Below are 12368 nucleotides of genomic sequence, written 5' to 3'. Positions count from 1 at the left end.
AAATAAATATTCTTCATTTATTCAGTCAATAAAAAAAAACATTTTAACAGAACTGTGCATTTTAACAGTTCTGTACTAAGAACAGGGGATTTAAAGATGAGTAAAACATAATCCCTGCCTTTAGGATGCTCATAGTGTATTTGGGGAGAATGACAGATGTAATATGATAGACATATGCCTACAATTTTAACAGAAGTCAGGGGAAAGGGAGTGAATTCAAATTTAAGAGAGGTGGAAGGTGTCAGGAAAGGCTTCTTGAAGTGGGGACCCCTAAGTCAAATTCCAAAGGATGAAGGACAACAAAGCAATTGAAGAAGTTGCCGGGGTGGAGGAATACAGAAACAACATTCCAAACAGAACAAAGTAGTCTGAATGAAGGCTGGGAAGCAAGAGATGGAATAGGGTGTACATGGACCTATAAATAGTTGTGTTTTAAGAGTAAATTATAAAGCAAGGAATGACAAGTGAGTAGTGCGAGGACGTAAGAAGAGACAACTCAGGGACATATTTATGCTCTGGATATGCTAGAGGAACTGAAAAACCATCGGGGCTTCCTCTCATCCTTACTTTTCAGCTCATCCGTTTATTCATTTAGCGGATGTTTAGTATCTATTGTGCATCAGGCACTGCAGCTCATGGACTTCTCTCATCTGAAGACCTAACCCAAGCCTAGCCCTTTCTTCCTCTGATTCTTTCTTCAGTGATTTGAGTTCCAGTAAATTCTTCCTTTCTTTGGTAATTACTGTCTTTCTCATTCATTTGATTTTAATTATGTGGCTTTGTTTTATTTCACTTTTGGTATCTGTATATCTTATTTTTGTAACCTAAAGTGTCATCAAGGCAAGACTATACGTTTTATTTCTTTGTGTCCTCCACATAGTATTAGATACGTATTAGTTGAAGGAACACTAAATGCATATATCTATTTGAAAATTGAAGTCTGTATTTGCATACTGTTCTAAAAATAGTCTATGATGTTTTCTGAAACAATACTTTTTTACTGAAGTACTAATGTCTATAGTACTTACAAACTGTAAGATCCTGTACATTTGTGTGTGTGTGTGTGTGTATAATGAGAATAATAATAAATCTACAGTACTGAATTGTGAAGATTAAATGAGATTTTATACACACACATAAATATGTTCATATATATGGATGTATATATGTATATTTATATATGTATATATGTAAAACATTTTAATAGAGTGCTAAAAGTCAACAAATACTAGTTGCCCACATTTCAAATCAGTAGGAGAATACTCAGAAAATGATGTTGGAGCAATTGAATAACTATTTGGGTAAAAAATTAGTCATTCTTTAAACTATGTATTAAAATAAAAGCCCAAACTATAACTTTTTATTTTTCTTCTCCTGTATCTCTTTTCTCCCATCAAATTGGTCATCAAGTCTGTCTCCCAGTTCATTCCCTCCTCTCTTTCCCTTATGATTAGTGTAGGCCACTATCATTTCCCACTTGATTTACTGAAGTGGTATTTAACAAGTCTGTTTGTCTCCAGTCTCTCCCTCTTTCAATCGATTCGATCCCTTGCCACAAAATTGATCTATCTAAAACACCCATCAGACTATGTCACTTTCCTGCTTAAAATCTTTCAATGACTTAACATTGCCTTCAAAGTGAAACACAGGACTCTGTAAAATATATGTTCTACCTACTTCTTTAGCTGCAGAGCTTACCCTTCCCTTATGGCATCACATACACTGAGAATATTAAAATATAATCGGAAGCAGGGGTCAGTAAAGGATAGTGGTTATGGTTAACACCACCCTATCAATGGCAGGGGACTCCTTCCAAGCAGAAGGAACCCACCAATTCATCTTTGGGCCCATGAGCTGAAAGAAAGCACCTTTCTTCAAAAGTTCTATCTATAGTGTCCTTTTTACCTCATTTTTTCTTAGATTCTTACAGAGCTCCCTCCACCTGGAAGTTAGAATGGTAAGAGCAGAGTGTTTTAAGTCATGATCTGAGGAGATGATTAATTGGAGGAAATTAGTAGTAAATGGTGGATGCTTATTGTGGGACTCTTTAGCAAATAGAAGACATGGAAAGTAGGTGGTAAAATGGTGCTGAAAGGTAATGTGGTAGTGAAACTAGTCATTTTTAAAGAGACATTTTAACAAATAACATTTCTTGAAACTGTTTCCAAGTTAAGTTCTTTTCTTCAGGTTTCCAGAATACCTTTTACACCACCTTCTAGTTTGCTCATTGTATCATTGGGTTGGCTTATATGTTTATCCCCCTCACTTGATCAGGAACTCGTCTAGGGCTGGGGTTGTCTGTGTCTATGTGTATGGATATTAATTTTTGTATTTCACAGCACCTAGCAGAGGCAATCTGGTATTTGGCAAGGAAGCAAAACCAAACCAAACCAACAAACACAAAACCACGGAGGGCTAATAAAGGAATGAGTCTCCTTATTTCAGTGAAGATAAAGCCATAAAACTTTCCAGAACATTTATATTAGTTCAGTGGATGAAAGGGTGTATGTCCTTGACTGAGGGTAAGAATATACTTGTTTTGACAATCTTCCTCAGCCTAAACAACCTTGTTGGAAAATGTTTTTCTTACTCTGTCGTATATCATAGAAATAAATCCTTCTTAGTGTCAGTGGGGATAATTATTATCTAAATATTCATTACTTTAACACTAATGCAATTAACATGCTTTCTGAGGGGTTATTGGGTTATTGAGTACTAGCTATCTCATATCAATAGACACTATAAGCTAGGTTGTATTCTAAAAACAATTGACTAAGATGCCTCAGTATATTTTTCAACTTTTTGAAAAATTTATTTTGAGCTAGAATTTTCCATACTTGGCTTTGAAATAGAAGCAAATTAATTCTGGAAAGGGTTAGGGAAAAACTGTTCAAATGGTTAAAACCTAGGAAAGAGTAAAAGATATTACTTTTAACTAGTTGAAAGTCAATTTGAATAACTTACACATGGTTGAAATTTAAAAGTCAGAATTTTCCATTATCTAATTTTTACTAAGTACTTGATGAGGTATTTACAAAATAAACCTGTTGTAATATTTTTTTAGTACAGTTAAATAAGGGATGACACAAATAGTAGATGACAGTAATTACTTCAATAAAAGATCTTTTTTTCCTCAACAGGTCTGAATTTCTCTTTTGCCATTAAGAACTACCCTTGACCTTGTTTTTTAAAGTCTTATAGATTCTGGGGGCACCTGGATGGCTCAGTTGGTTAAGCGCCTGCCTTCGGCTCAGGTCATGATCCCAGAGTCCTGGGAGGGCTCCCTGCTCAGTGGGGAGCCTGCTTCTCCCTCTCCCTCTATAGCTCCCCCTGCTTGTGCTCTCTCTCTCTGTGTCAAATAAATAAATAAAATCTTTAAAAAAAAATAAAGTCTTATAGATTCTGTGTTCACTTCAGACACCAGCACATGCATGTAATATATTTTGAATTTAATTAAGAGTTAAATTGCTGTATTGGCCATTTTCACAGTTATTGTATTTGTATTTACTTAGTAACTTGGAGCAAATTTCAATCAAACTAGTTCTGGGTATTCTGGGCCTGAAAAGTTGTCAATAAGGTAGACATGCTTCAAATTATGTATGTTTGTATGTTGAACAGTGCCTTAGACACAAACTTTGAAAATTAGTTGATATCCTGTTTATGATTATATAATTATATCTTGGAAACTATATACGATTAAAGATACATAATAGCTATTGCAGTCTTTTTAATTCATGCTGTGAGTCTTTTGTTTTCTCCAATTAAACATCAAATACACTGATATGTGACCATGTATGGCAAACATATTATATTAGTTTGCTCAGGCTGCCATAACAAAATACTACAAACTGAGTGGCTTAAAAACAGAAAATTTTTTTCACAAGTTCTGGAGGCTAGAAGTCCAAGATCAAGGTGTCCATGGGGTAGATTTCATTCTGAGGTTTCTTTCCTTGACTTGTAGATGGCCATCTTCTCCTCCTCTGTCCTCACTTGGTTGTCCTCTGTGTTGTCTGTGTCCTAATCTCTTCCTCTTATACAAACAGTAGTCACATTGAATTAGGGTCCACCCGAATGACCTCGTTTTACTTTAATTACCTCTTAAAGGCTTATCTTCAAATACAGTAGCATTCTGAGATACTGGGGGTTAGCACTTCAACATGTAAATTTTGGGGGAGGGAGCACAACTCAGCCCATTACACATATATAAAATTATTTAGCTTGTGTAAATGTTTTATGTATATACGTGCATTTATGCCCACACTACAATATGGGATGTGTACAACAGAATAGTCATTCATTCATATGTATAAATGTTTTATATACGTACATGCATTTACAATATGGGATGTGTATAACATAATAGTCATTCATTCATATGTATAAATGCTTTATATATATACATGCATTTACACCCACACATATAGGATGTGTATAACGTAATAGTTATTCATTCATATGTATACAATTGACCCTTGAACAACACAGACTTATTCACACATTTGGATTGATAGCAAACACCTGCATAGGTATTTTGGGCACTTCTGAATTACTAACATTTAGTGGTTAATAAGAAATTGAGTATGTGTTCATTTAAAGTTCATTAGTTAAAATCTCAGGTTAGAGATTGGGTCATTTTTAAAACCCCCCTATTACCTAACTTCTTTAGTGACACTTGCTAAAACTTCATTTCATATCAATTTCCTTGTTGTATCCAAATATCCTCCAGTCTGGGGTATGAAAAGTTTCCCAGCTCCTTGACTTCAGCCTCTTTTCCCTCTACTTTATTCTATCACCTATCAGGTAAACTGATTTCTCTCCATTCCCTCAGCGTGTCATACACATGTTTTGATGCATTTCACCCTACCTAAAACATCTATCCCCCTTCATCTGCAAATCTTCAAGTCCAAGTTCATTCTTATTTTTACCTTTATTCTCTAAAGACTGAAGCCTGGAATTAGTTCTCCCTTAACTCCTAAAGAACTCATGGATGCTTAGTACTACTCAAATAAGCAACACTTAATTAGAAAAGATGGACGTGTAGTAGATAGAGACCAAGGTTTCTTTTGGTTTGGTTTGGTTTGGTTTTGTCTCCCAAAGAACCCAGCAGAGTTCTGGTCACATGGTAGATGTTATAAGTGCTGGTTTATTGATTAATTCACAACAGGGAAACTAAATTATATAAAATGAATTATCACTGTGAAGAGCACCATAGCCTCTATACTTTTGCTATAGTTAATTGTAGGATTATATTGATTAAATGAGCAATATAAATAAATTACATAGTTTTAGCATTTAAGTTGCCTATTCTAATACTCATACATTAATATTTGTTATTTTGGCTACTTTGCATAATACAAATTCAGCTTTTATATATCTAAACTTCCCTTTACTTTATAAATTCAGATAGTGTTTTCTAGATTAAATATTAAAAATGCTAAATGCTAAATAAAACCTTATCCATTGTAACATCAGTCAGTTGTCCACTCTCTCCTATATCATCAGTTTTTTTCTCTATTGGATCTTTCTTGCTGGCTTACAAGCATTCTATAATGTTTACAGGTAGATACCTTTTAAATAAGGTTTTCTTGACCACACGTCCTTCAATAATTACTGCAAAACACCTCAGTGGAATTGTCTATTCCAGCACACCTCAAATGAGTGCAAATCATCTGGGACTCTTGTTAAAATTTAAATTCTAATTCAGAAGGTATATGCCTGCTGCTTTAACAAATTCTCCCAAAAGGTAGTGGCTTAAAGCATCAAACATTTATTTGAACACAGCCATATTGGATACCTGTGGCTCAGGCTCTTCCACAGAGTTGTGATCAAGGTGTTGCCCTGGACTGTAGTCATCTCTAGGCTTGACCTGGGGGCGAATCTGCTTTCAAGCTTTCTCCTTTGGTTGTTGGCAGACCTTATTACTTGCTATTGGCTGAAGACATCATTCCTTTGCTATGCGAACCTCTCCATAGGGCACCTCTTAACACAGCTGCTTGGTTCAAGACAGAGAGGCTAAGGATGGGGAGAAGAAAAACAAGACAAAGCCAGAGTCTTCATGTAACCTAATATCTCAACACTTTGGCTTCTGTTCAAGGATAGGGGATTACACTAGGACTTAAATACAAGGAGGAAAGTAGGAGTCATTGGGGGTTCCGTCTTAGAGGGTGCCTGCCCAAGTAGATTTGGGGTGGGGTCTTAAATTCTACATTTCTAAGGAACTCCTGGGTGATACCAATGCTATTCTTCAAGAACTTCACTTTGAAGAGCAAGGGTCTGCACTTTCTGCCTCCAGTTTTACTTTTAATCATCCTTTGTTGATCACACTCACTCCAATTAGGCTTTCTCACCCTCCACTCCACTGAAATTGCCCTTTTTGAAGTCACCAATGACTTCTACATTACTAAATCCAGCATTTGAAAAAAAAATCACTCTTACTTAAAATGTTTCCTTACTTGGCTTCTGGAACATCAAATTTATATTCTCCTCCATTTTTCTGCTAGTTGCCTATCTCCCTGACTATAAATATTAGCATATTCTACAATCCAATCCTTGGACCTATATTTTACCTACAGTTAACTTCTAAATGGTATCATGAGGGCTTATAGCTTTAAATTCCAGATATATGCTGACCACTGTCAAATTTATGTCTCTGATGTGAATTCCTCCCCTAAAATCCTGACATGTTTACCAAGTGCCTCACAGAATATCTCTACTCAGATATCTAATAATAATTTCAAACTTAAAATGTCCAAAACAGAATTATTTACCCCCTTCCCCACCTCCCCCTTCCCCAGCAGGCCCAACCTGGTAATCTTGCTTCTCGTTTATGTTTGCAATCCCAACAAAGTGAAAAACATGAAAGTCATTCCTGAGTCTTCTCTTACTTTCTCATGTAAACAATCATTAAGTTTTGTCAGTTCCTCTTCTTTTTATCCCTTCACTTTCCCCATCATTCTCCATCTCAATATCACCACACTAGTGCAGACCATTATTTTGTGTTGTACAGAGATGTGCATCTTTTTATTATTGATTCCAGCTTCCAACGTCTAGGCTAAGTGATTTTACTCAGCTCATCTTTTTTCCATGTTCATGGTTTCCTTTATCCTACAGAATAAAATTTAAATTCTTTAATACTGTTTATAATGTTGTACATAATCTGGCCCCTGATACCCTCTCCAGTCCCATCTACTTCCTTACCTGTGCCCTAAACTTCAGCAATATGGGGCTATGACAGAACACTCCCTTTTGACTGCAAGTCTTCATGAAAATTGTTTTCCTTCCAGGAAAGCTCTTCCTTTTCTTTTTCTTTCTTTTTTTTTTTTTTTAAAGCTCTTCCTTTTCTTTTTTGTTTGGCTAGCTTTCACTTCATTCAGATTTCAGCTTGAACATAACTTCTTCCTGGAGACCACCTTTGACCTCTTAGACTAGGTTTGGGACACCCACAGTGTAGTGCCTAATGTTATATACTTCCCTATCTTAACAGTCATTGTATTTTCTACTAATCTTTGAATTATCTTTATTTTTTTCTCCCATTAAGCTGTAAGTTCTGGGAAGCCCAGATCAGCAATGGTGGATTCAGATATTTTGAAGCATGAAAAATATAATTTGGGGGCCCACTTTAAGAATATATGTAATTATCTATTTATATATCATTGTTTTAAGCATATATATATATATAATTTTCAAAAACACACATAGAAGTGAAAAAAAATTTTCATTTATAAAAAGAAATCACAACAAAGTAAAAAAAGCTGACAAATATAAAAACATATGATCCTTTGAACATACTGCTAGGGGCCTTTCCCAGAACCCCAAATCTTAAGCTTCATTAAATATCCTTTGCATATTAGTCTTCTTTAAAACTCTATTTCTAGTACCAAGAGCAGTGCTTGATACATAGCAGATACTCATAAATATTTTTGAATGACTGTATTAATTGAGTTATTTTCAGTTATATTTTCCATACATTTACATTGAACAAGTTTTTCACAAACTAGATTACTAAAACAATATGTTTTATATGTTAGAAAATGGTTCTTATAACTTTTTTAGTTTTTACTATGGTAATAGTTCAAATATTGATAATGTACATATCTGTTAGCATATCATTGGGCTCTATACAAAAAGTGTATGTGCTTCTTTACTAAGTGGAAAAAATTTGCATGAAAAACATACCCTATAATCTTCTATATGTGTATATATGTATATATATTTGTGTGTGTTTCTATATCTTTATAGATCACATGTATTAAAACTTTAATTTTGAATTACTAAGATTTTGTTTTTTCAGATATCACCACAAACAGAAACCCTTCAGGGAGAAACCATCTATTTTCTGTTTTCTTTATAATATGTTTTTATAAACATTTATCTCTGGGATAATAAAGATTCCAGTATTTTATATAACAAAAATGCATAAAATGTTTTCTTTGCTATGAATTTGTCCGCAGGATATTATTTAAAGAGGCTATTTGAATTGAGACAGTAACATTACATTCAAAAGATAAGCTATTTGGCTTAAATCTTTAGTTTGTTAAAATAGAATTAAGTTTAGTTAAGTTCCTTTTGTAATAACAATTTAAATGTGCTGAGAGTTGGTGTGCTCCTATCAAGACTGTTAGGGTGTGTGTGTGTGTGTGTGTGTGTGTGTGTGTAGCCCTCTGATCAATGCACACTTTTTCCTCCCATTTTCCTAAATACATCATGAAAAAAGGATGAGGTTTCCGCCTTAATTGCTTGTGCCTTTTATTCACATTCCTCTCTCAGCCAGAATTGTGAAAAGAGTGTTAGTAAAAGGCTGCACAATAGAGCTTTTCATTAGGCCCCAGCAAGGCACACAAAAGAAGGCTTTTGGAAAGAGTGAATGCACGAGTTTAATTTGCAGGTGGAGAGTAGATGAAAGGTGCTGACACCTCTATTATTCTCTTACTTAGGTGACCCTTACCCTGTTCAGCTGATCCCAACTACCATGGCAGCTGCTGCCGCAGCAACACCAGGCTTAGGCCCGCTCCAACTGCAGGTAAGTCGGGAAACAATGCAGGAGAGACCAAGGTTAAGTAAATATCGAAGACGGCTATTATCATGTTAAAGCGGAATAAAACTGCCGAGTGATATTTGTCTCACCCTTTTTTTTGTTTTTGAATTTACTTGCACTGATCCTCAACCAAAAGTTGAGATGTTGATCCTTTTCATTATTTGTAGCCCTGTTTTCTGTACTAAAGGCAGCTTATTGTAATTTTTTATGGCCTGCTATGATTTGACAAAAATGGGTCTAATTTTGCTTTGAGGACTGTGTAACATAATTTCATCATAGAATGGTCCTCATTGAGATAAGAACAAAAACTGTCCACGACATTCAAACAGATTGTTATGAATCAAGGCAACTTGACAAAAATTACATTTAAAAATGTTCAGGACACCAAGTACTATGGACTCCGTAGGTCTTTTTATTCTCCTGCTAATGCCAACTCCATTGGGCAAGCAAAGATAAGTAAACCAAAAACGCAAGCACCTAAACGAACGCAACTTTATCCAGACATCCCAGTTAAGACCTTTGTAGCCCTGAATAATACATATTCTCATATACCCAAGAATGTCAGTGATAATTTTACTGTAATTTTACCAGATGTCCAAGTGATTTTAGAAATTTTGTCTCTGGAGTTGGAAAAAATATCAATAATATTATATTAAAGGTATCTTTCATTATTAACTATTTAAATCTTTGAGTCAGCATCCTGCAAAATCTTCCCTAGTTTCTGTCATTATGGACTTCATAGTTATGCAATTAACAGGAATAACAGATCATCTAATAATAGAATTAATCTCCCTGTGAGAAGTTTTATATTTTCCTCTGTCTGAAAGACACAGTATGCCTGTGAACCCAGATATAAAGCAGTTGTGCTTAATAAACTTAAATTGCATTCATGAAAGTGCATTGTCATGATAGATGATCTTAGTCTGTAAGGAAAAAATAGAGTTTTATATTGTAGCATCAAGAGACAGATACATCTGGTCAGCATAGGACATTGTTGGAAGACCTGCTGGGTTTCTGAAAACCCAGTCGAGTCTCACAGGAAGAACTCGCAAGGAACTGAGACATACTATGTTCTACAGAGGTTAATAACAGTCATTCCTATTCTACCTTTTCTGCGAAAAGCTACAATGTGAGTGTTTGTTTCTCTGAGCTGGAAATACCTTGGGAAGTGTTAGAGCCATGGGGACAATTAGATTAGCATAATATTTGTTATCCTTTGCAATAACGACAATACGGGAAAGTGGTTGCAAAAGGTAAAACTAAAAAGAGTAGTTAAAAATTAAAAGAAGAGGCAAGAATATCCAGCAATCCCTTGGATTAATGGTGAGAGGAAGCAAGAGCAAACTGGAGGCATCTGCTATGTTTCATTGTAGGATTCCAGTAGAAAGTAGCTTCATTAGGCAACAATCCAAGCTTCTTTTCCTATAGAGATACTATTAAAATATTTGAAATTCTTTTATTTCCATCCTTATAATATGTCAGGTTCCCTTATAAATTTTTTTTCATTTTCAGAAAACAAGAAAAAGACACCAAACGTATTTGCTCTTGCTTTCACTATAAACAGATCTATAAACAGAATAAAACTCTTTTTTATATAAGTGGCATTGTACCCATAAATGAGTACACAAAATATATGAGTTTTAGTTAGGGTCTCAGTAAACCAGCACTGTGGTATAATAGGAAAATTAATAATCCAAAACTCTTTTGTGGTAAGCCCTTAGCTACTGTTAAAACATTTACACACACACACACACACACACACACACACACATTTTTTGCTCATGGTTTAAAAATGGTACTCAAATGCAAACACATTTCAAAAGAATGTCATGGCAGACTATCTGGCTTTTCTTTGAAGTGGGCTGACTCTACCCTTTGCTAGGACTTCTACTACTGACTTTGCCATTCATATTCCTGACACTATATTCACAGATCCCTGACCTTGACTTCAGCTTTCCCCAGAGCCGCAAAGGAGACTATAATACTTGCCTTCTTCTTCCTTGAAGGTGACAGTCAAATTCGATTCTTCCCCCACAGACCTGCCCCGATGGGTCAGAGACAAACTAACTACAACACCTAGTCAGAAGGTCTTATCTTAACCCTTATCCAACATCTGCCCCAATCTTGAATACCTTTTTCTGAGAAGTTTCATTTCAGTGGGGTGTAATGTTTGAGCCAGTTTTAATTTTCTTCAAACTCTGCTTTTAATCAGACTCCATCAGATCCCCATTTGCTACCTCTTAATCATACCATGAGTAGGCTCCATCACTTCCAGGTCCTTCTCAGACACTAAGATTCTCTTCCAGTTATTAAGATTTAGTCCTAGATTCTTATGCTAGGTTCTTTGGCAAGGCTTTCATTTCATTCTTATTACAACACCTCATGTTATGTATTAATATCTCCATTTGAGAAGAAAACTGGGTCACAGAGTCCAAAATCCATGATTTTTAAACAATTATAGTTGCTTCTCCAAGTACGGGAGATTTTAAACTTTGGAGACATTGCCCCTCTTAGGACAATTGCTAACTCAGTAATAAGCTAATCAAATTATAGCAATAATGCTGATTAATTGGCACTCATACAAATACGCTATATGCATCACAGTGCTGGAAGAAGTAACCAGATTCATAAGGACAGCTATCTACTTCAGGTTGCATTTTCATTTCATCCCTCTTTCCACAGATATATGTTAATTCAAGCCTCTCTTTTTGAACAGCCAGATCTAAGGATTGACACTATAAATATTATTCCTACTCATCATTGACTTTGTTTGCCTGCCATTTGTGTTTTCTTTTGAAACAGTCTTTGGCATGTAATTGTCCATAACCTGGATAACATAATGTTAAATAGAACCAAAAAACCACGACCTTCCTTAAAGAAAGAATAAAGATGAGTACAGTTATGTTAAAAGACAAGCAAAATGACATGTTTTAAATTAAGCCACTATTTATTACTTAATATTATTTCACATTCCTGGATAAAAATAATGAAATTCTTGCCATGTCCTAAAATATACCTTACATTTTAAAATCACCTTATTGGGGCGCCTGGGTGGCTCAGTTGTTTAAGCGACTGCCTTCGGCTCAGGTCATGATCCTGGAGTCCCGGGATCGAGTCCCGCATCGGGCTACCTGCTCAGCAGGGAAGTCTGCTTCTCCCTCTCCCGCTGCCCCCTCTTGTGCTCTCTCTCTCTCTCAAATAAATAAATAAAATCTTTAAAAAAAATAAAATAAAATAAAATAAAATCACCTTATTTACGTACTGTAGGAGCAATTAAAGTAGTGTAGGCAATGTGATATATTTAGTTTTATTTTTCATGAAGAAAAAATAGCTT

The 12368-nt window shown here is 35.2% G+C and overlaps 1 protein-coding gene across 17 annotated transcripts in view; it reads left to right on the top strand.

Annotated features, from left to right (window-relative positions):
* The window catches only part of SOX5 (SRY-box transcription factor 5), a 993366-nt gene that overhangs the window by 873716 nt on the left and 107282 nt on the right, over nucleotides 1-12368 (top strand). For all 17 annotated transcript variants that reach the window (XM_081821346.1, XM_081821353.1, XM_081821350.1 and 14 more), the window contains one exon: nucleotides 8934-9019. In XM_081821346.1, coding sequence (XP_081677472.1) covers nucleotides 8934-9019 — 86 coding nt within the window. The remainder of the gene's footprint in view (nucleotides 1-8933; nucleotides 9020-12368) is intronic.

Source organism: Leptonychotes weddellii, chromosome 5 (assembly GCF_054177405.1).
Source record: "Leptonychotes weddellii isolate Sample4059 chromosome 5, ASM5417740v2, whole genome shotgun sequence".
Classification (NCBI taxonomy): Eukaryota; Metazoa; Chordata; class Mammalia; order Carnivora; family Phocidae; genus Leptonychotes; species Leptonychotes weddellii.
This window is presented reverse-complemented; position numbering and strand designations above follow the sequence as displayed.